The sequence below is a fragment of the Wasmannia auropunctata genome, unplaced genomic scaffold (assembly GCF_000956235.1).
Source record: "Wasmannia auropunctata unplaced genomic scaffold, wasmannia.A_1.0 LD336116.1, whole genome shotgun sequence".
NCBI classification, from domain to species: domain Eukaryota; kingdom Metazoa; phylum Arthropoda; class Insecta; order Hymenoptera; family Formicidae; genus Wasmannia; species Wasmannia auropunctata.
Window position 1 is genome coordinate 492486 of NW_012026774.1, and position 24181 is coordinate 516666.

Sequence of the window (24181 nt, forward strand, 5' to 3'; positions counted from 1 at the left end):
AAACGGTATCGTTTTGATTTTAATTCTAAATCAATTTTAAATGAATAGATAACAAACGTTAAGATATATTTATTTCTACATTAGTTTACCTAAAAGTTATTTCATTAGTACCTTTCCTTAGTACTATTAACTCTCGTTAATAGTATACAAAAACAACGTTTTATAGCGTATGCCATGCTTGTTCCAAGTAGTATTTCAATGTAAGTGTATAATTAGATGTATTAACAAATCAAAAATTCCGAAATTTCAAAATATACTCGAAAACGTGGTTTTTTCAATACATTTTTATTCTCTCATCGCACTGGGATAAAAGAACAAAGTTAGAATATCAGAAAAAAATTAGAAGCTACTTATGAGCTTACTTCCTCCGAAAATCTATGGGAAAGTTTTTACATTTCCGTTTTTTCCTCAACGAAATGTTGAGCGAATGCATGCGACGAGCTACATAGTTATCAGACCGTAAGTTCAACGAACCGGAGAAGAACATCGCAAACGATCGGCACCTTCGATGGCAGAGTATTACGGTTGTTCACAAAGACGTGCCGCGAATAAGCGAGAGTAATCACATCTCGATGGAATTGATAATGAAACGGATGATTCGCTTACTTTTGGCATGCTTTCCACTAAGAGCACAATGTAAATCTAACATTTATTTCGGCGTTTCTTCTTATTTTTTTTTTATTTATTGCGCTTTTTTCATAAATCAATCTTATTGAACGTATGAAAAGTTGTGTTTTCATATAGATGAAAACGAGATAAATACTTTTTTAGAAAACAGACACAAAGTTTTTATTTTTTTCATATTTAATTATCACACTGGAACACATACACCACACACTGTTTTTAACATATCAGGAGATTTCAGAATTTTTGGAATAATTGTGAGGATATTATAAATCTGCCGTATATTTAAATTTTTAGTAAAAATTTCAAGTAAATAGTCCTGTTTAAAAAAATAAGATGAAAATGTGTTTTTTTCCAGATAATGACGAACTGATGAGACTGAAAGCAAAAGATCAAGACAATGGATCAAATGGGCAAGAAGCAAGCGGCTAACTCACCGGAGGTGGCGTTGGCCAGCGAGATTTTCGACCAGTTTTGCAACGCCACTACGTTGAAATCTATTCTTGGCTACTACAGACAACTATGCGAATTGCTGAAAATCCGACCGAATGTCATTAATCAGTTTTATCCAAAGCTGAAAACAAAATTGCGATCGTGGAAAGCGCAAGCTCTGTGGAAAAAGTTTGATCAGCGAGCAAATCACAAGTGTTATAATCGTGGCAAAGTATGCCCAAATACGAGAGTAAGTTTATTTATTGATCTCTACCTTCCATAATTTTTTTTATTTTTTATTAATAAGGGTGGAAATTTTAAAAGTAAGTTACATTTTTTAAGGTTTTAATTATCGGCGGTGGCCCATGTGGTCTACGCACAGCCATAGAAGCGCAATTACTGGGAGCCAAAGTCGTTGTGGTGGAGAAAAGAGACCGGATGTCCAGAAATAATGTTTTACACCTGTGGCCTTTCGTCATTCAAGATCTACGTGGTTTAGGAGCGAAAAAATTTTTCGGAAAGTTTTGCGCAGGTTCTATAGATCACATCAGCATTCGACAGTTGCAGTGTATTTTGCTAAAGGTTGCTCTAATTCTTGGTGTCGAGTTCCACGAGAACGTAAGCTTTGATTCTCTGATTCAACCACCGGATAATCAGGAAGACGGCAGTAAGTAATAATTGGATAGAATCAAAATTACTTTATTATTATTTTTTTTTTTTTTTTTTCATATTTTTGAAATATTTACTTTCAATGAATTACTCTTTTAATTTTATTTGTCTGCAAAATTAATTTTTTTTTTGTTTAATATTTTCATCAGAGATTGGTTGGAGAGCGAAGACTTCACCACCTGACCATCCTGTTTCCCAATACGAGTTCGATGTGCTAATTGGAGCTGATGGCAAGAGAAATACCTTAGAAGGTTTTAAACGGAAGGAATTTCGAGGAAAATTAGCCATCGCCATTACGGCGAATTTTATAAACAAACGTACCGAGGCAGAGGCTCGTGTAGAAGAGATCAGCGGTGTCGCCTTTATCTTTAATCAAAAATTCTTCAAAGAATTGTACCAAGAAACTGGTATCGACTTGGAAAATATCGTGTATTATAAAGATGACACGCACTATTTTGTTATGACTGCCAAGAAACATAGTTTAATCGACAAAGGAGTTATCCTGCAGGTAAACAACTTTATAATTATATATTATTTCTCAGACAATTAAAGTGAATTATTATTGATTTCTAGGATCATGCTGACACTGCAAAACTACTCGCGAAAGAAAACGTGGATCGCGAGGCGCTGATGTTGTACGCGCGAGAAGCGGCGGAATTCTCGACAGAATATCAAATGATGGATATGGAATTTGCAGTGAATCACTATGGCCAACCGGACGTAGCCATGTTCGACTTTACTTCGATGTATGCGGCGGAAAATGCTAGTCGCGTATTGGAGCGTCATGGGCACAGATTACTCATGATCCTTGTAGGCGACAGCCTCTTGGAGGTAAATGATATGTTACTTATCACACAATCACACAATTGAAATTACGTAACAGTATTTACGATATTTAAATTCAGATCAATTTTTTAGACATCGATTATTAACGGGAAAAATTTTTTTTAATTCAAGGACGTTTATAATAAAAGAATGTGGATAGAGAGAAAGAGAGAGACTATTTTATTTTTATTTTATCATTATTTTGTTCGGCATTTGCGTGTTTTTGTTATTTTAATTTCAGTATTCCTTGTTTCATTTGATCTTTAATGAAAAGCTAATACAGAAATTATTGTAGCCGTTTTGGCCTACCGGCTCTGGTTGCGCAAGAGGATTTCTGAGCTCTTTGGATGCAGGCTGGGCAATCAAAGGTTGGGGCGCTTTGTTGTCACCGTTAGAAGTAATTGCGGAGCGTGAATCCATATACAGGCTATTAGGCCAAACGACACCAGAGAATTTGAATAGAGATTACGCTGCATACACTTTGGATCCTCATACTAGGTAAGGTATCAATTACAATTGAATAAAGCAACTAGGCCTGTGATATCTAGAAAATGGAGAAACTCATGTCTCGTTTAAAAACAAAATATAACTATCCAAATGTGCCACTATTCAATGGTGTAATTGTTTGCAGAAAGCTTTATTTATTTATTTGGATTATAGAGGAGCTTTTTATCAAATTTGTTTGTCTTATAAAATAATTTAAGAATAATTAAATATTTTTTATTGCTATCTTTTTTTTTCAAGGTATCCGAATCTTAATGTACGTTCTGTAACTCCGATACAAGTGCGTAGTCTTCTCGACACAGACGATCCTGAAAGCATCATACAGCCTACGATGCAGTCAGAGATTGATATTCCAAAGAAACGAAGACGTCGCGGTGAGCATTGAAATCTTGAACTCGTAAAAAGTTATATTCTGTGATTCTCATGTTTCTTTTTCACATTTAAATTACTATTTGTAATTTTTTATATAATTTAAAAAAAATACCTTTATACAGATCTGAGAGCTGACAGTCAAGTTCATCCAGACACATTGCTTCGCTGGCTGCAAAAGCAAGTTGCATTATACGATAAAGTTCACATCGAAGACATGGGTGCCTCTTTCAAAGATGGTTTAGCTATTTGTGCAATTGTTCATAGATACCGTCCAGATTTAATAGATTTTTATAGCTTAAATGCGAAAGATGTAGTGAAAAACAATCAACTCGCCTTTGATACCCTGGAAAAGGAATTGAACATACCGCCGGTAAATATATTGTATTTTCTATCGTCCTTCCAGCGTCTTTTTAAGCAAAATAATAAATATTAATTAAGAGAAAGAATATACATTAACATTATATTAATCAATTGAACTGCTAGTCTTTTTATCTTAGATAATAAACAAATATTATGTCATAAGTAAAAATTATCATATAACATTAAATGTTTATAGATTATCTAAATAAGACAAAAATAATTCTGCTTATAGATAATGACAGGAGAAGAAATGCTTCAATGCGATGTTCCTGATACACTTGCCATGTTTTCTTACTTAACCCAAATATATGAAGTTTTCAGAGGCGAGATTCCATATGTCAAACATCCAAAATTAGTAAGTACATAAAAAAAACATAAAATGTTGATGTGCTTAGTCTTTTTCTTTCTGTGTAGAGTCTTTTATTTTGAAGTCACTAAATTAGCATATGTTATTATTTCTTCAAAGAGTTTTGGAAGATACTTTTATGAATACCTTACTTTCCGTACTAATCATAATAGTCATAAGTTTAAGTTTACTAGTACATAACAAGCGCGCGCTGCGTATTGAATCCCATACATCTTTCAATAACATTTATACCAAATTACATTTTAATTAAACAAATTCTAACAATTTTCAATAAAATGACGTTTTAATCGGCCATATTGAATCGGCCATTTTTTAAATAAAATCACGATTTTTTAGAAAATAGCCACATAATTCACCTTTAAGATAAGCCCAGAAAGAAGTCGATATTTTTATTTTTCTGAAAGATATGAATTTTTAAACATTGGGGAAAAGAAGCTTCATTGCAGATAACATGGCATTTAATTTTTAAAATAAAAATTTTTTGAAAATTTTTTATATTTATGAGTTTTTAAAATAAAAATTTTCTTTTTAAAAATTTTTTCTATCATTTGATTTTTAAAGCAAAAATTTTTTTTTAATTTTTTATATCATTTGATTTTTTAAATAAAAATTGTTTGACCCACTATCACCCACCACTACCACCCACCACCACCGCCCACCACCATCACCCATCACCACCACCACTTACTACCACCCACCACCACCTATTTTAATTTATTTTTCTGGAAGATATGAATTTTTAAACATTGGCGAAAAGAGGCTTCAACGCAGGTAATACGGCAATTTTAAGATAGGATTCTTTATTGCAACAGGAACCAGAAGCAGAAGAATGCATCGGACATCCAAAGCAACTGAAACAATGGACATCTGAGGAAAAGGCTACGAAAACACGGTACTCGCGCTCACGATATGCTAATGAAAATGTACACTCTCACACGGATAAAAAGGACAATACGGTTAGCCGGCGTTCTCGAAAGAGACGGAGTACCGAGAAAGTAGGCGCGACGATGGTAAGCAGAATAAATTCTCCATTTATTTACAATTTTATATAATGAGCAATGCTTATTTAATAATAATAATAATAATAATAATAATAAATATACAGACAAAAGCAATGACAATTTCGTGAAAAACGTTCAAATTTTTATAGAAAATCAGTTTTTTTAAAGAAAATTTATTTATTTCAAAAACAAAATTAAATCTTTTATAAAAAATTGAACCTAACATAGCTGTACACAATTGTTGACTTTTGTTGACCTTTGTTAGAAAACTGAAATGCTTGTATCTTATGTATAGTCACGATGGCAGAAGATCGAAACTGTTATGTGTCGCGGGATATTCGTATCGTTGTTAATCGTATTCATTGGACTTACTACTTTTACCGGCCTTCGGGAGGAGCCAGACACATACTGAACACGCGTAACCTACCGTAAAAGGAAATAAGTCCAAACTGTCGGTTATATTGTCAAATTTTTTTATATAATCTTATGTTAATATAATTGCTATTTTATGAAACTTTGAGTAAGATTTTTTCAAACTCTTAGGAGATCGTGCCAGAAACATTATACATAATCTTTTCATTATTTTTATATGCGCAAATCCATATGGCTAAATACAACAATAACGTAGTTGATTATGCACAAAAATTTAAAATTATGCTAGCGGTAGTCTAATAAAAAGAAACTTTAGAGGCCAATTGATTTTCTTTTGTTTTATTGTTTCTTTACATACATACACTGCCGTCAAAAAGTTTCCGAACAGTAGTAAAATTTTTATATTTGGAGTTTCAAGCCGTTGAACTTATTGTTAGTGCAGCACTGTGCTCAATCAAAGAGTAGATTTTATCATTTTAAGTGATACTTAAAAATATTCTGTATCGATTTTAAGTTTAACGCATTCCTACTACTGTAAAACTACTTTTAAATCTGAGAGCCTTATCTGTTTGCCATTCTGAAAATTGCAATGTTTGATGGAATGCACTTGCGAAAATTTTTCGGGGATGCCATTTGTAAGTAAAGTGCATTCCGTCAAACATTGTAATTTTCAGTATGGTAAATATACTCTCAGATTTAAGAGTAGTTTTACAGTAGTAAGGATGCATTAAACTTAAAATCAATACAGAGTAAGTCTTAAATAAGTATCTTTTAAAATGATAAAATCACATCAATCTACTCTTTGATTTAGAACAATGCTACAATTGTAAGTTCAACGGCTTAAAACTCCAAATATAAAAATTTTGCTAGTGGCCGGAAACGGCAGTGTACATTTTTTTATATTTTTTACATTTTATAGATTTTGTTTACTTTTGCATTTCTATTTGCAAAATGGGTCTTTAAATTCTTTAAATAATTTAAAAAGCCATTGTTCTCGAAATGGGAAACGACAAGATTTACGGTTCTAAAGAATTTTCCTCTCAAGTATCATTCTGTCGCTGCTTCATGCTTTCTGGTATAATTTGATCCACAATAGTGCTTCGCTTTGCTGTAAAGAAACATTTCGTTGCTTGGATCGAAATAGATCAGCATTTATAATTAATTGATCGCGCGTGACTAATAAGTAAATTCGCAATAAAGGATGAAAGGCAGAAAAGACTCGATGAGATTGAAAATTATCGAACTGAGCGCATGAAGAAGCGGCAATATTTGCGTAAGATGGCAACCCAGCAGTTCTACAAAAGTATGCAGATGCTGCAAGCCAATGCAAAACGCGAGAAAGATGAGCCCTTTGAGGATTACTCGATTTTTTTATACCGTCAAACTGCACCAGATTTCAAGGATAGAGTAAAAGATTTAGAGCAGAAAATACTTTATCCAGTAAGCTAAAGATTGATGAGTGCAAATGTTTGACCATGTTTTTCTATATCTGCTGACAAAAAGCCTGTGTCATCATTTGATATTCAATATAACAGCATAACGCATTTCTAAAGATAATGAATGACAAAATAATGAATCACCATATTTTCCATTCTTGCTTCATTGCATTTATACTAAATCGTGACACACAAGGAATATATTTACATTTATTTTCTGACGTTATAATTTAGTACGACTGCAATGAAGAAATAACAGTATTAATACAGTTGTTACTAAATTTGTTGAGAGTTATATATGCACATGTTATTGACTATTGTTGATTAACAACTGCTTTTTTAATAAGATTTTTGTTAATTGACAAAACTTTTAATTTATTTTTGTACGAGGAATTATATTCTATCTTCACGCTTGCCCTGTTGTTATTATCGCATTATTATTGCCATTATGAAACTGGTGTCTAAAGAAAAGTTATTAGATAAAAAGGATTCAAATAACAATATTTATTTTTTATTCTTTTAATCTGATAGAAATTGATTTTTCTAAATTGTATTAATTATATGTATGAGTTTGAAGAATCACATTTGAAACGTCAACTATTTATTTAATTCTTTAAAATATTTTATTTTATTATTATTATTATTATCATTATTATATGTATTTTCGAAGAAACCTCGTATTTATATTCAAAATATAGTTAGTAAGATGCTCGCAATTTTTGCTTGCGTTGTTTGTGATACTGTTACTAATTCTCCTACTAATTGCTCGCTCGCATATACTTTGATATTAAGTTGTCAATTATTCCTAGGACAGACAATCTAAAATACACATTGGTTACCAAAGAGATAGTGTGGATGAAGAATTCTCAGGTAGGATAAAGGATTTTGAAGATAAACTGAAAGGAACATCTTCCGAAAAAAAACCTAGAGATCTTTTACGTGCTATTGGTTTGTACATATTTTTTATTTTCATTCAATTCCAGTAAAGTTTTCTGTCTTTGTTCTGTACTAATCGAACTATAAAATATATTTGTAGGTAAAATTGAGAAAACTGATTGGAACGTGAAAGAAATTGAGAAGAAAATCGAAGAGAACAAGATGGGCCGCAGCGTTCGTCACGAACGTGTCGAGAAAGTGCCCAAGTGGAGTCGCGAGCAGGTTGGCAAAGAAACGCTCAATAGCGATGGCATTCTCGCACTTTTTCAGATGTGTATATGTTTCATTCAGTTTTTAGCTCGGCAGATCAAGATGGAGAAGCGAGGCAACGATCAAAGGGACAACTACAGTAAGTACGCTGACATAGACAATACCCTGAAGAATATAGGCAAGAAGATCAGGGAAGGTAGCGCGCTCGGATACAATAAAGTTTCAGCCATGGCTGAACAATTTTCGAATAAAAGTCAGGATGTGGAACCCAAGCTGCAAAAATCGGTAAATACGAGTTTTACGATCTTCATGGGAAAGGACGGTCAACGAAAATATTCTAATTTCATCGTCTGAGTTGTATCAGCGTCTCTATTATATCTTATATCCCCATTGTCTTATAGAGAGTGTGTGTTACTTAATTCCAGAATTCAAGTCAAGAGAGAAGATATAAATCAGTAGTCAGTAGACTTGCGTTTTTGAAAAGATTCATAATTGTATTTAATTCCGTTATAACACATGTCAAAATGTTTTAAAAATCTTTTTCAAGCAATGTTGTGTTAGATAATTTTTTAAATCACTTACTAATAAATTTTAAGGTATTTATAAATTTATAGCTTGCAACATAAATGAAATTTCTTAACAAACTAGATTTGGATTGTAAATACGTAGATTGTAATATTTGAGAGATAACGTTGGCTTTTTAAATCGAACTTTTGTAGTATTGAAATATGTATATATCGTGTGAAATATAAACTAACATAACTAATTATATAAATATAACGTAAAAACGTATAAACTTATAAATAATTGCTAATATATTAATAAAATATTAATATAAAGTGAATATTGCTTGACAAATTAATATAAAGATAAGATCTAAGATCTAAAAGTGTCTTCTCTTAAAAGATGCTAGCAGCGTGCGTATTAGATATATAAAATCGCACAGCATTTAATGTAGCATTAATAATTTGGATTGTACGAATTATTTTTGTGTAGAACACTAAGCCTGCTATCGTGTTACCTGTGCAAGGAGGTTCAGAGATGTGCCATTTTTGCAACAAAAGAGTTTATCTTATGGAAAGACTTAGTGCAGAAGGCAAATTTTTTCACCGCGGTTGTTTCCGGTGTGAATATTGTTCCATCTCGTTAAGAATAGGTAATATTTAATATTCTCTTTATATGTTTGCTTTTTAAATATTTTATGATTTAATAATATTGTTGTTTTATCTTACAGGAAATCATACATTTGATCGAGAGAAAAATGGTGGACGCTTTTATTGTACGCAACACTTTGGACTATCGGGAACGATGAAAACTAGAGCAGAGAAAAAAAGGATCCACTTGGTGAATAAAGAAAATGTACCTAATGCCGCGGCTACATTAAAAACACCGGAAAAGGTATAGAATAATCTTATATACTGATCAATAAATCTTGTGTAATAATAAATACAAAAATGTTTACTACGATATAAAATGATATCTTTTTATAGAATTTTTGTAGGAGTAAAACATTTTAAAACGATAAACTTTTATACAAAAATGTATGTACATGCTTTCAGGCCAAAACGTCCTTAGAAGGCATTGTTGGACTTGATTTACTCGATCGTGGTCAAACGCCGGAAAGAATTGAATTTGAAAATCTAGCAGAAATATCAGATCCTGAGGAAGGTCACAGTCAAATGGATGAAGATGAATGGACAGACAGAAATTTTGGTGCTTCTACCGCAGAAATGGGATCCAGTGATGATATTTCTGATATGAGGTAAATATGCATATATTATTTATAATACTAGTACATAACAGGCGCGCGCTTCGCGCGCGCACCACTATCATTCCCCACCACCCACCACAACTACCCACCACCACAATTTTTTATATCATGTGATTTTAAAGTAAAAAATTTTTTGTTGAAAATTTTTTACATTATGATTTTTTATATTATGATTTTGAAAATAAAAATTTTTTTTTGACTTACCATCATCCACCATCCACACCCAGCACCACCACCCACCACCACCACCCACTACCACCACTCACCTCAACCATTTGTTGTACCACCCACCAGTCGCTATCTTTATTTTTCTGGAAGATATGAATTTTTAAACATTGGGAAAAAGAGGCTTCAATGCATGTAACACGGCAATTTTAAGATAGGATTCTTTTCATATCACAGACCTCTTATATACCTTTATGATATTCTATATATAATAATTCTGGTTCAGTTATAACAGATATAAATATAAATTTAAACTTAAAATTTTTATTAGAATATATTTATATTTTAATTGATTTGTTTAAAACACAAAATAATAAATATATATTAGATGTAGACTGGAAAGTTTTTAGCTTTTTTTTTTGCAAAATTCAATCTTTATTTGAAGAACATAAAAAGAGTTTAATCAATAAAATATTTTCCATTATTATCGATGACTTTCTACCACTTCTCGAGTAGTTTACGAATTTCTAAGTGACAAAAGCTTAGCGGTTTTGAAAATCATAAATAAAATCGATGCTTTTTCGAACTTTTTCTTCTCTTCTGAAGTGTGTATCAGCCAAACGATGTTGCACACGGAATAGGTGGTAATCGGAAGGGGCCATATTTGAAATGAATACGCCGTGTGCGGCAGAAGTTCTCCACGCGAGAAGCCCAACGCGAAGATGATTTGCTTCGCCACCTCAACAGTATGTGGCTGTGCGTTGTCATGCAGGATGTCTCATTAATAATCGATTAACAATATTTTTGAGATTTTTGAGATTATGGCTTGCCTTACCATGGCTTTTTGTAATTATTAATTTTAATTTCAAAATCGCAAAAAGGCGTGAATATTTCAATTTGAAATGATACTCCATCGATGCAAAACTTAAAGCTAAGAACTTTCTACTACACCTAATACATATAAATAATTTAAATTTTTAATTATAATGTTTGTTTAAATTATCATCATTTGTTTTACAGTGATTCTGATGAGGATAATGAAGCATTTGAGGAAGCTATAGATCAACCACTTACAACTGAAGGAACTCTCGAGTTAGCTAAGAATTGGACATTGCGCTATTCACATCCACATGCTACAGTCGGACAATCTGACACCGGCAGCAACGAATATGAAGATTCTAGCGATGAATACACTAGTGAAGGTATTATTTATTATGCATAAAAATATATGCCCTCGCGCACGCACAAAGTTTTCATTTGTTAAAATTATATGATATCAACTTTTTTTGTTATTCTCTTATTTTGTATGATACGTTTTTCACGAGAATATTCTATATCGGTGTGAAGTTGGCACTCCATTTTTAAATATCCAAAATTTTAAACACAGTTTGATTGGCACCCACAATAGTTGTACAGTTCATGATAGATTAAAACAATAGTTCTAATCTATCAGGAACTGTAGAACTGTGGGTGCCAATGGAACTGTGTTTAAAATTTTGGATATTTAAAAATTGAGTGCCAACTTTACATCGCCATATTATTATGCATTGATTTTGATAAAAAAGAAATAAATATATATATATATATATATTTATGGATAAAAAAACAATGGGGAATAACAGGGAGGAAAGAAAAATACAGAATGTGTGATAATATTAACAAATTCTTCAACTTACATTACTTGTAATGTATGTTTTGATTTTTTGTTAGACGATGAAAGCGGCACTGCAACCGAAGACGAGGAAGACGTACGCGCGCGAGAGCTCCGAAAGCAAGAAGTGTGGTTGAAGGTGCCACCGCGCAACTCTGATACTGACACCGGTTCGGAAACAGAGGTGAAGCAATCTAAAGACTCTATAAGTCCCGCTATAATTCAAAAATCACTCATTTCTTTTGAATCTAAAATAACATCGTCCTCAATGTCCAACGTGAACACGAATAATAGTGATCTATCATCCGAGAGAAATCCTCTCAAAGAACTGCTAGAATTCTCTAATGAACCGGCATTACCTTCTAATGAATTAGCTACAAGTATACACGGTCAAGACAATACGATTTCCGCTCATAAAAATGGTGCATCTCTCAATGTTATCTCGCAAGTTTCTGAAAATGTAATTTGCGCGACCGAATCAATGCCTCTTCCAACGTCAAATAATACTGACGATAATATTTCGGGTCAGAATAAATCCTTGATTTTTTTGACAAATATTGCTCTTAATCACTTGAATAAAAAAGATTGCGAGTACGAAAGTTTTGTGGAGGAAGGAATTCGATCAGATTTAGACGAATTGCATAATAAAATTGACGATGATTGTTCGCAAAATGATATTCTCGATGTCGACGTGAAAAGTTTTATACCAAATTTTATTAATATCAATGTAAATGTTAATAATTTGAGCACAAATAATCTATTTAAGAATTCATTGGATTTATCTACAAATAATATGAAAAAAGGTTCCACGCAAAACAATTGTTTTGGAGATGATTCAGAAAAGGTTGCGAAAATTACAATTGCAGATACTATACCTTGCATTGGAACACGCAAGGATTCTAGAGTTTCCGATAACGAAACTATCCTAAATGCTGATGATTTGCCGAGTGTAATCACTTCTTTGAATGGAAGCAAAAATTCTTTGTCTTCCTCATCGTCAGAGACTTATCAATCGGTAGAAATGTTGCATAGCGGTAATTCAACCAATAGCGATCACTTGAATGATTCGGTAGAATATTCCAAGTCTAATTTACTTGAAGAAATAGAAATATCTGAGTGTGAAAATATTACTGGTAGTAGTGCTACTAATCAGGACGAGAGCAGCGATTTTACTAACAAAAATAGAAATATTGAATTTGTCGATGATAGTAGTAGTAATAATAATAATAATATTCACGTGAGTAATGTTATTGATAATAAAGTTGATGTATATTCAACAACTCCGGCGCTTACTGCGAGCGTGTTACAAGAGTCAATATACCCGATAGTAACAGTGACATCGCCATCTCCAACACAGGAGATACAGCTTGAACAATTATCTTTGGAAACTTCAAGATTGCTGGTTCCCCTGGAATCACATAGTATTCCAAATTTTGATAATGGTAATAACGCATTTGACAAACTGAAGCGCGATCTGAAACAGAGAAAAGCAAAGAACGAAGCTATAAGAAATGTCGACAGTGGACTCCGACCACTGTCGACTGAATGCGCTCGATTAAAGATGAATAAATATTTTACGGAGAATAAAAGAATGGTTTCGAACAAGCAACCGACACGAAATAAGGACACGCTTAATATCAAAATGATACAATTACATATTAAGCCCAAGTTATCTGACAAAGTAAATGCAGAAGAAATGCTGAAATACTTTAATAAGACCAGTTCTTGGAATAATAATAAATCTAAAGCTTCAAATATATTCGCTATTAAGCGAAATGAAAGACAAAAGTCAGAAATAGATATCGAAGAAATAAGCGATATGACCGAGAAAGACGTTGATGCGATTGATCAACAATTTAATCAAATCGAAGAGCAAAGTAAAATTGCATATTTGGAAGTTGATGAAAAGCTGATGGATTCTCAGTTCTATTTGTCACGATTTGAAGCAGTCCATAATAATGAAGAGGAGATAGCACGCGATAGTTTAGATTTAATATGTAATGATCTTGTTGGACTAAATCCTCAATTAAATATTAACAGTGATCAGATTGATCTATTGACGGCAAACTATAGTATTCCTAAAGTAGAGAATCATACTGCTATGATTTCCGACGATATATCGATGTTGCGTACAGACGTAAAAAACATTTATTTTAATATTACAAACGATGAAAAGGAACGAGAACAGATTAATTCGACAGACGACATTCTGAATAGTGACATAAATAACACAACAAATCAAGAAAAGAAAGATAATATAAAAAATGGCAATACAACAGACGATGATATAATTAAAGAAGACAGTGTAATTAAAACGGGCGCACAAAGCAATACTTCAAATAATTCACAAAATGAAGAAAAAAGAACGGATTTAACAGATTTAGATGGAATCATACTGAATAATAATAGTGATGAGAAGCAAGCTAATAAAATAAATATTTTGAGTGATGATCCGGATAGAAATAATGAATCAAACAAAAATTTGTTATTTGGAAATAATACATCTCTTAATGCAACGTTAACTGCTTCACTATTAAATAATACAAATAAAGTTGTTAAATGTAATAGGTTGCATAAAAGCGATACTAGTTTAAATAAAGATGCACCGCGAGTTTTTTCCAAATGTATTGGCAATAATTCTAAATCATTATCCGAATTAAAAAATATAATATATAAAGATGTGTCCGCAGTAAAAGCAATAATCGTCGAAAAAATAGTAGATAAATCTACGAACATTGAAAATACGATTATAAACAATAATTCACCAGAAAATCATGTTGAAGAAGTTCCTAAAAGGCCTAGGCGGAAAAATTTGTCTCATGATATTAATTCTTTTCAGAGAACTCCAATAGACATTCTTAATTTGACAATTTCTAACACGGAACTCTCTTTGCCTAAAATTCCAGTAAGAAAAAAGTCAGCAAAAAGAAGCTTCGAGCATCTACATCGAAATCTGGCTCTTGAAAATGTGACGGAACAAACAACACTACAAAGTCAAACTGTCGAGAATATTTCAGAATTATACGGTCAGAATAGCAATAATGTTTCTAACATTCAAAGTCAAGATGTTAAAGATATTTCAAAATTAGATGTCAACGATGTCACAAAACTTTATTGTCGGGCTACTCAAAATCCCGATACTAATTCAATGGCTATCCAAAGGCCAACAAGACGAAATGTCGCAAAAAGTCAGGAGGTTGCGAGTCTTTCGAATTTAAACAAAGAAATTATAAAAGGTGTTAAAGATACTTCAATAACGGAAATTCGAAATGTTTCTGATGTATCAAAATTGCAAAGTCAAAACAAAAGTGTACCGTTAACTCAAGAAGCTGCTTATCCTCATACAAATTCGCACTTGTTAAATAAATCTGAGGAATCTATAAAATTTATTTCTAGCAATAATCAGTCAAAAAAAGATAAATGCACAGTTTCATAATGTTAATACAACATCTACATACTATAATTAAATTGTTTGGGGATATAATGCTTTAGCTTTAATTATATTCGTTTTTAACGTTTTATTAGAATTATCTAACTCGATAATATAACCGTCATTTATATATATATATATATATTAAAAGCTTCTATAATTACATTAAATAATTTTCAAATTATACAAGTGACTAAAAAATGAATAGTTTATCAAAATACTTAATATTAACAATTTTAAGAAGTGTAAAGAATTGCGAAAAATATTAGCATTGAACAATTGAACTTTTGCTGAAAAACTATTTTAGATTGGTCAATAAATCTAGTCTTCAAGATCTGATGTTATTATATGTCGTTATCCTACATATATTTATTGCAAATCTACTGAATGTTGATTAGTGGATTATATATGTAGATTTTACTTGTATTTCGAATTAATCCGTATACCAATGGAGTTAGGAATAACTCGGTCAGATTTGCGGTTTTTACATATTCTCTATAGAGACTTCGAATCGATAAATTATATAATTTTTCGTATTAATACAAATATACAATTCTATTTTATGATTCTATAGTTAATAATCTTAGAGATCTTTAGTGGATATTGTAGTTGTGCAATTTTAAATTTGGACGAACTGTGTGAGATGTATTAATAAAGTAAACAGAAAAAGTACAAGTAAAAATCTTGGCTGATGGTGATTGACTTTTTAATTTTCAATGGGGCTAGTTTTTAATCGACCAATTAAGGAGCATTAAGGAAAAGGTAATCCATCTTGTTATGTATGTGAATGGAGTGTTATTGAACTAATTTATCATTAACAGCGACTCAAATCCTTAATCGTTTGTGTTTGACTTATTTAGTTTTCATGCTAAAAGTAGCGGTTTACTCACCAATATTGACTAATTCATTCAGAGATGATCACCAGCCAGTACTTTATTAAATGTCTCACAACACTGTTTTTGTTTTAATTAAGTATAAAATTCAGATTTATACTCTTTTGATTCGATCGTATGATAAAACATTAACTGTGATAAAACATTGGTTTATAATCGCATAATTACGATCATTTACAAAAATAACACATATACAATCAAAACTACTCATAATATCCACTCATAAATCAAAATATTAGCTTCTCTGTCTTTTTTTATCCGACCCCTAACAATTTTACTAAACACTTGCTTATTATATTTTAGCTATATATTTGTTATAATTTTTATTCATTTAGTATTCTTTGTTGTATCGTATCAGGTTGTATCGTCAGAAGATGCGTCGACAGAGGAGAGTGTGGAAAATTCCGCAACCGAGATCTCAACCGACTCCGAATTCGAGCACGATGAAGCGACTCCGACGCAGCACGAGATTCCCGAGATTACAATCAACGATTCCTATGTGCGGAAAACGAGAGGCGCTTATGTTGAACCGAAGAAAGTGCAGGTGAAGAGTAAGATGATCTCTTCGATCAATGGCAACCTGATGCAGGACAAGAAACAGCAAGATATTAACAGCGAGCGATTTTTGGAAGGCCGTACTAAGGTGGAAACAACGAACAAAGAAGTAAATTGCAACGTGCCAGCTTCTGTCGACAAAAATAATTGTATACCATTGTTAAATCCACGAAGGGGAGATTATCTTCTGAATCGCACTAACTCCACCGGCGGAATCGCTTCGAGACTCTCGTTGGAATTGAAAAAACGTTATTTACTGGGCGGATCAGCGTTGGGTGGTTCCGTTGTAAAATCAGGTTCGGCATCTAATGTCGACACGAAATTGAGGAACTTTACTGATGCAATCTCGCAGCATCAAAAGTTGTTGAATCCAGCGCCGGAGCCTAGTCCTACCATGCAAGCATTTCTTCAAGGTATCTTTATTACATATATTTTCAATCTCGATAATTTCTATATTATTTTACAACAATATTTGTGATATTAACTAATGAGAAAGATACTACCAAGAAATAAATTTGTAGAATATTTTATATAAATCTTGTTGCAAATCATCTTTTCACATGCATATAATTGTATGTTTTTAAGGTACTAGTAAACTGCGAACCAACAATGCACCGCTTTCTCCATTATCGCCTACAATTTTATTTTCGCGACAGTTGTCAGCCGATCGCCGAAATTCATCGAATGATGCCGCGAAGCCGACAACCTTGATAGTAGAAACATCCAAGGCGCAACAATTACCTGATTTAGTGAAAGAATCCAGTATCTTGAAATCGAAAACAGCACCCAACATCTGCAGTGAATCTTCGATGAAAAACAGGGAGTTAATTGACGAACAAGTACTTCTACAGCAAGCTACTAATAACTTGACGAAGAATGTCGTAAAAGAGGATTTAAAAGGCTCGCAAAGCGCTGAGAAAGTTGTCTTAAACAATGCGGAGGAAAGTAACGATTTTAGACCGCGTAGTCCCCTTCATGAGACGTCCATTGTCGTGCCGCAAGTGGACTGGAACAAGAAGGACGAGGACAAGGAGGCCAGTTCGGATGATTCTGAGATAGATAGCGATTCATTATCATCCTCCGATTCTAACGGAGCAGTTGAGAACGATCAGTTTGTTGCTGTAAATCTTTCGCCGCCTAGATTACGGATTCACAGCACCGATGGCGACCTTTTACTGGATGAAGGAGCTGATCGTTACAAACATTACGATCCCGACGATGGCCAGACATTCGAGCCAGATTCTATCGAAGTCTCCTTTCTGCAGGATCACCGATTACTCGATTCAATCGACAATACGCATACTGTTGAAATGGTAAATAATAATATGGGACAATTAGACTTGCGGGATAATAACAGAAAGAGCAACTGCAGTAGTCCTACTTCCGAAGCTTCGCCAATGTCTAATAAGCAAGATGATTCCGAGGAGAACGATGTTACCACTGCAGCATTCACTGAGACAGAATTTTCTGAATGGGCTCGCGACGGGGAGGCTTTGGTTTCTGAGGACCTTCGCGACGTGGAGCTCGATATCGATTCTAGTTTCATCACTGTACGAAACAATGCAAAACTATCCTCTACACCCGCCAAAATTGCTAAAGAGGAGGATATGGAAATCGAGTATTCGAAAATCGATCGGGTGATCGATCAGGAATACCCGAACAATAATACATCAAAACTGTTGGTCAACGGCGAAGATATTAATTACATGGACACGGACAATGAGTCGCTGCTGGATGACAGCCTCCAAGATGCCTCCAATATTGCGATGCTGAAAAATCGAGGATATATCGAATTCGTAAATGTCAAGACGACTCTTTCCAACATTCCTATTTCAACTAATATGTACAATCTACCAGTCGCTGATGCGCCGATAGCAAGACTCGATCTAGAAAATGATTCATACGGTGAAGATGAGGAAGAAGAACAAGAAGGCTTTAAAGACGCCAATGTGATCGAGATCGATCCAGTTACCATGGAGGATGTAATGGGCAAATTAGGCGAGCTTATTGTGAGTAAATCATCGATAGAAATTCAATCTGAGGAGCAAGGTGAAGAGGGATTTAAGGAGAACACGAAACGGGAGCAATTGGCAGAAGCTTTTAACAAAGAATTACTTCAGTCGATGGAAGAAGATAGTCTGTTACTTGTGGAGCCAGCGGAGGATACGACTACCAGCGAAGTCGTTACAGTGCTTGCCAGTCCGATTAATCCTCAGGTGTCTATAGTTCCTGCAGAAATGACAGAAAAGCACGAGGAGTTAGTCAAGGCGGATTCCAACAATCCAGACTATCTGGAATATGTAAAGAGATTGCAATCTAGAATCGCAGAGTTTAGCAATGCCAAGGATTCTATTGACGTAAGAAAATCGAGGCGAAAAAACTCGAAAAGCTTGGCGCAGACGCGTACCGCGGAAATGATCGCTGAAGAGATTAAGTGTCAGGAAACAATAAGTGTAAATGGTAACAGTAATGGTGTCAATTCCCCGGCGACCTCGAGAAAACTCGAAGAGATCACGAGAGAACGGTCGAAGCAAAAGAACCTTATACAGGATCTTTTAATGGATAAACTCGAGGCTCACAAGCAGAAGTCAGCCGAAAAAAGGGCCCGAAGAGCTGCGAGAGCCTCATCTTTTACCACAGCGCTTTCACCGATGAAACCTTCATTATCTAATGTTTCTTCCGTTGGTAACAAGTTTGTGCCTACTTCCATAATATCACCAGTAAACAGTCCAACTCGCACAACTTTCGCGGAGGCGAACAAGTCGTTGAATCTTTCGATGTCTTCGTGCTGCTCTCGTGAGCAGACCGATCAAGGAGAAACCAAAGAGAATCCAAAAAAAATCCCAAAGAAGGCAGACGAAAAGTCGACTATTGCTAGTATAGAGGATGCTTTTAAAACACCACTTGCACCGCCAAGACTGAAAAGCGAGGAAGCGAGGAGAACCGCCGAAAAGGCCAGACATGATGCTCGAGAACGGGCTAGAATGAAGAGTGACGAAGACCTAGGTTTAAGTCCTGAAGACAGAATCAAGGAATTAAGAATGAGGGTGACCCGGAGACAACTCTCGATGGATGAGATAAAAACGGATACAAAAAACGATACGCCGAACGATACTGAAAGAGTTAAATCGTACAATTTTAGCGGAATAGATAGTTCAGAGCTGAAATTACAAATCAGCCAAAGCACCGATAATATGAAGAATATCGCAAAGAAGATCAATTTCCAAAAACTGCCAGCGGCTAGCGCGAAATCGATGGATGAGTTGCTGAATACTGCAGGTTTATCACTTTCGGATAATAATGGCACGGCAATCAAAAGGGACAAAAAGAAACCGAAGGATTCAGAGAGAAGAAAGAGTATTATACAGGCGGTGTCAGATTTCTTCTTCAAGAAGGAAACAAGTCCATCACCTAATCAAAAGGACAAACTATCGATGTTCCGATTGACTTCAAAATCAAAAGGAAAAGTAAGCATTATTGTTACAATTCATCATTTATCATTATCGTTAATATTGTTATCATATTAATATGTGAAATGTTCACATATTACAGTGTTCTGAAAGATAACTGTATATATAGCATATTGCTTCTATGTTAATTGCAGAATGATAAAACTGTTCCATCAAAATGCGACACAAGGCCTAAAAGTGTATGCGAGGATATGCTCGTAGGAAATTTCCTCACTGAAAATCCACCGCCTGTGCCACCACCACCGCTTAACTACTCTGTATATACTACTCAAGTGTCAGGTAATTTAACAAATAAATATCTTTTTGATTTTATAAATTGTTATAATATTATTTATATTTATAAGGTTTACGTCTGTATTATGTGCACATTTTTTCTGTATTTTTCGTGATAACAAATGTGTGAATTATTTAGTTTTATTATTACTCATCGAGGCGTAAAATAAAAATAAGTCTAATTATTTTTGGAATCATTGTATTTTGTACACTATTTTAAAATCTAATAAATTGTTACAAAATATTTGGGCTTGAGCCCTTACATTTTGTACTTGTTAATTATCTTGTTAATAACAAAAGATAATATTATACTTTGATAGTTTTACATTTTTATGTTTCAGATGATAGCTTATCAGATGAAGATGCTAAAACAACTACTTTATCAGCATCGTGCATACAAAAAGTTACGGCAACTGAAGAATCGTGCAATAATGTTTCACGTAAATTAAAGACTGCTAAAAAAGTAGCTAGACAAGCACAGTTAAAGAGGTAAGACATAATATACTTACATATGTATTTGTACATATATATTTGAATAAAGAGAACAACAATACAAAGTCAAATTTGAACATACTTACATATGTCCGAAAAGGCAGTTTTATTTTGAGAACACTGCTAAATTGAATATATTTTTAAGATTGCGAATGGCTCAAGAAATACAAAGGAAACTGGAGGAAACTGAAGTAAAACAAAAGGAATTAGAGAGTCGGGGCGTAAGTGTCGAGAAAGCGCTGCGTGGTGAAGGAGGTAATATAATATTCTTTCTCTCTGTATACATATGTATGTAGTCCTCTTTCTTTCAGTTTTTAATATCACATTTTTGTTGTTACAGCCTAAAATTGAAATATAATATTTTGTTTATATCTGATTACTATAATTTTCAATCTCTCTATTCTATTTCACGTTTATATATTTAATCTCCAATTATCTTTTAATTTAAAAAAATCAAGAAAGAGAAACAACTGATAAATGTTAATTATTAAAATGAATACTTCATATAGTTCATATACGTATGTATATGAGATGAGGAGGAAAAAATACACAATCTAAAGTGACTAATAATTTTATTTAGATTCCTCCAATCGTGAAGAAGCCGATTTGCTCAGGGAATGGTTTGATCTTATGAAAGAACGTACCGAATTACGTAGATACGAAAAGGAACTTCTAGTGCGTGCGCAAGAGGTTCAATTGGAAGATCGTCATGAACGATTGCAACAAGAATTGCGTGAACGGTTGGCTGACGATGGTAAATATTTTTATGGTACACTTTTATAAATATATAAATTGTAATGTAATTTTTTTTTAAATGTTTTACACACAGATGATAAGAAGACTAGTGACGATGTTAAAAAGGAAGGAGAAATCTTGACGGAAATGTTGGAGATAGTAACAAAGAGGGATTCCTTAATCGCTCTATTAGAAGAAGAACGACAAAGGTGGTGTAAATCATCGTCCTTGGCAACTATTACTTGTACAAATGCATATTATATCCGTATTTTTAATATTTCCTCTCACAAATCGGAATATTTATCTTACGTTTTCAAATTGCTAATTATCTTATTTGTTTATATTTTTGCAATCCATATTGTGGAGATATTTATTAATTATGATTACAGAAATCATTAGCATCTCTTTATTTTTGAAATTTCCACACGATATTTTACGATATTATTGGACAATGTACGCATGCTTTCTTCGGTACATATATCGTATTAAACTAAACCAAATAGATAACTAAATTTATATTATCTACATAAATCTGAATAAGTTATTATTTTAAATAAATACCTCTTGAGTATACATTTGTATATATGAGTGTGTATGTGTGTGTTAAAAAAAAAGTAGCATGACAATTTGGTAGGTACAGTAGTACAGTTTGATTCTTACAAGAAAAAAATTTCTTGTAGCAAACGCATTGTTATATTCACGACTTCTCATGTATTTTTCTTCTAAATTATACACCTGCTTTTATTGCAGCTTAATTACATTGAAATCTTTAAATGTGTTTTTATTTCTTTTTTTTTTTTTATCTTGTTAAGATTGCTGTGTGATGTAATCATTTCAAAAAGATGAATACATCACACACTAATGACATTTATAGGTACAATCGATAAAAAAAAGATTTAACATTACGGACAATATGTGATTAAATGTTTTTGGAATTGTGGATCTTTACACTTGACGTAAAATTCCATACTTGAATACACATCCCGACTTTTACATGCTTAAATTTTCTTCGTAATTACCAATTAACATGACGTGTAAAATATCTTGGAAATGATTAAAACGTTTATTTGTTTTAAATACTTGGATTAATCTATAAAAACGCACAATTCTTTAATGGTAATATGAGTGTACTTTTTTTAACATATAAATGTATAATAATATTAATTTCGATGTAATTGCTTGAATGATATATTATTTTTTTAGCAAAATATAATTTATCTTTATTTTTGCGAATGTCAAAGGTAGAAACTATATATGTATTACAATTCTGGTTATCTATTACCAGAACTATATAATATTTTTTTTAGATAACCGTTATTTTTTTTTAGTACACGAAAATAAAGATTCAAAAAGTTACGTTATAACTATGTGAAAAGAGCAAATAAGCTGATAATAGAAAATAATACAAAATCTAAAATTATTCTTTAAATCTGAAATGTTTTCCTTTGACAGGAGCTAGATCGAACGTCAATGTTAGTGATGATTTAAAGTAAATAAGTTTATATATGAACACGTTAAATATACCGCTTTAGCAAGTAATTTTCTAATTAATACAAATATATTTCTTTTTTAGATATCAGAATGAAGATCGCGACCTCGAAGCTCAAATGCTGGCTAAAGGCCTGAGATTAACACCAATTAAGAAATGTGGTCCTAAATATTCAGTCTAAGGGAGATACGCTTCTGTACATACATTCTCCGCTACAATTTTTTATTGCATGATAACACCAGACGAAAGTTATATACATAAAAGATTGTAAATAGTTTAGATGGCAAAGGAATTTGAAGAAGGTAGGAGACTGGTATGCCTAGAATATTTCTGCCCATTTATAATATATTCAATATTTAATAAACATATCTTTTTTACAAATATAATTAAAATCCTTAATTTTTTACATAAAAATGAACGTGAAATCTGCTTCGCAATCGTTATATTATTTTTAATTGCATGAATGACATGCTTGTGATTACAAGATGTAACGAATTATGACAAAAATAAGATTTTATTGCAAAATGTTGTAAAGATACGATTAAGCATAAATGAGTAATTAATAGATTTAATTATAGATTTTCTTACAATTCCGAAATAAAACCGAATTTGTGATTTTATTTAATAGAATGAATTAAATGCTCTGAATAATTTTGGTACATACATACAAAGATCGTACAATGTGCATGACATTCAACTATATTACGCGCAAGATATCTTAAAATTTAGAGTATGATGACTTAGCGATATGATAATTTAATCAAATTAATCAAAGGATGCTTTTTAATTAATTATTCGTATTATCTGAAATTTTCAAAAGCGAATAAGCTCTTCAGTTATATATTTTGTGGAAGAAAAATAGAGAAAAGCGTTTATATTTTATGTCAGTGTGTACACACGCGCACGCGCATACTAAACTTATAATATTTTACATGAAGCGGGTTTAAACAGTGCTTTATTTTACATTTCAAAAATTTTTCCGCGCTTCGCTTCGATTAGATCCGATGGCTCTGATTAATCGAAGCATGGTAATGGCGAGGGAGCATTCACCCTCACTTACCGACGGTGTAAGTGGTGTAAATGATGTTGATGGCCGACGCATGGTCGCAGCACTTGCAGCGTCGCGCGGTCGCGCAGGCGGCGTAGGTC

General features: G+C 33.0%; 1 protein-coding gene across 1 annotated transcript in view; it reads left to right on the plus strand.

Annotated features, from left to right (window-relative positions):
• Nucleotides 1–23418, plus strand: part of LOC105448288 (protein-methionine sulfoxide oxidase Mical-like) — a 34316-nt gene extending 10898 nt beyond the window's left edge. Inside the window, exons 10-35 of the mRNA XM_011686792.1 lie at nucleotides 450–516; nucleotides 1010–1306; nucleotides 1399–1723; nucleotides 1875–2233; nucleotides 2299–2556; nucleotides 2846–3048; nucleotides 3295–3428; nucleotides 3549–3796; nucleotides 4019–4141; nucleotides 4966–5163; nucleotides 6727–6966; nucleotides 7772–7910; nucleotides 7999–8393; nucleotides 9105–9264; nucleotides 9343–9506; nucleotides 9668–9870; nucleotides 11065–11246; nucleotides 11755–11909; nucleotides 16407–16986; nucleotides 17159–20040; nucleotides 20178–20322; nucleotides 20658–20805; nucleotides 20954–21063; nucleotides 21389–21562; nucleotides 21638–21752; nucleotides 23117–23418. Of these exons, the coding sequence (XP_011685094.1) occupies nucleotides 450–516; nucleotides 1010–1306; nucleotides 1399–1723; nucleotides 1875–2233; nucleotides 2299–2556; nucleotides 2846–3048; nucleotides 3295–3428; nucleotides 3549–3796; nucleotides 4019–4141; nucleotides 4966–5163; nucleotides 6727–6966; nucleotides 7772–7910; nucleotides 7999–8393; nucleotides 9105–9264; nucleotides 9343–9506; nucleotides 9668–9870; nucleotides 11065–11246; nucleotides 11755–11909; nucleotides 16407–16986; nucleotides 17159–20040; nucleotides 20178–20322; nucleotides 20658–20805; nucleotides 20954–21063; nucleotides 21389–21562; nucleotides 21638–21752; nucleotides 23117–23213 (8101 nt within the window). The 3' untranslated portion in view covers nucleotides 23214–23418. The remainder of the gene's footprint in view (nucleotides 1–449; nucleotides 517–1009; nucleotides 1307–1398; nucleotides 1724–1874; nucleotides 2234–2298; nucleotides 2557–2845; nucleotides 3049–3294; nucleotides 3429–3548; nucleotides 3797–4018; nucleotides 4142–4965; nucleotides 5164–6726; nucleotides 6967–7771; nucleotides 7911–7998; nucleotides 8394–9104; nucleotides 9265–9342; nucleotides 9507–9667; nucleotides 9871–11064; nucleotides 11247–11754; nucleotides 11910–16406; nucleotides 16987–17158; nucleotides 20041–20177; nucleotides 20323–20657; nucleotides 20806–20953; nucleotides 21064–21388; nucleotides 21563–21637; nucleotides 21753–23116) is intronic.
• The last annotated feature ends 763 nt before the right edge of the window (nucleotides 23419–24181 follow it).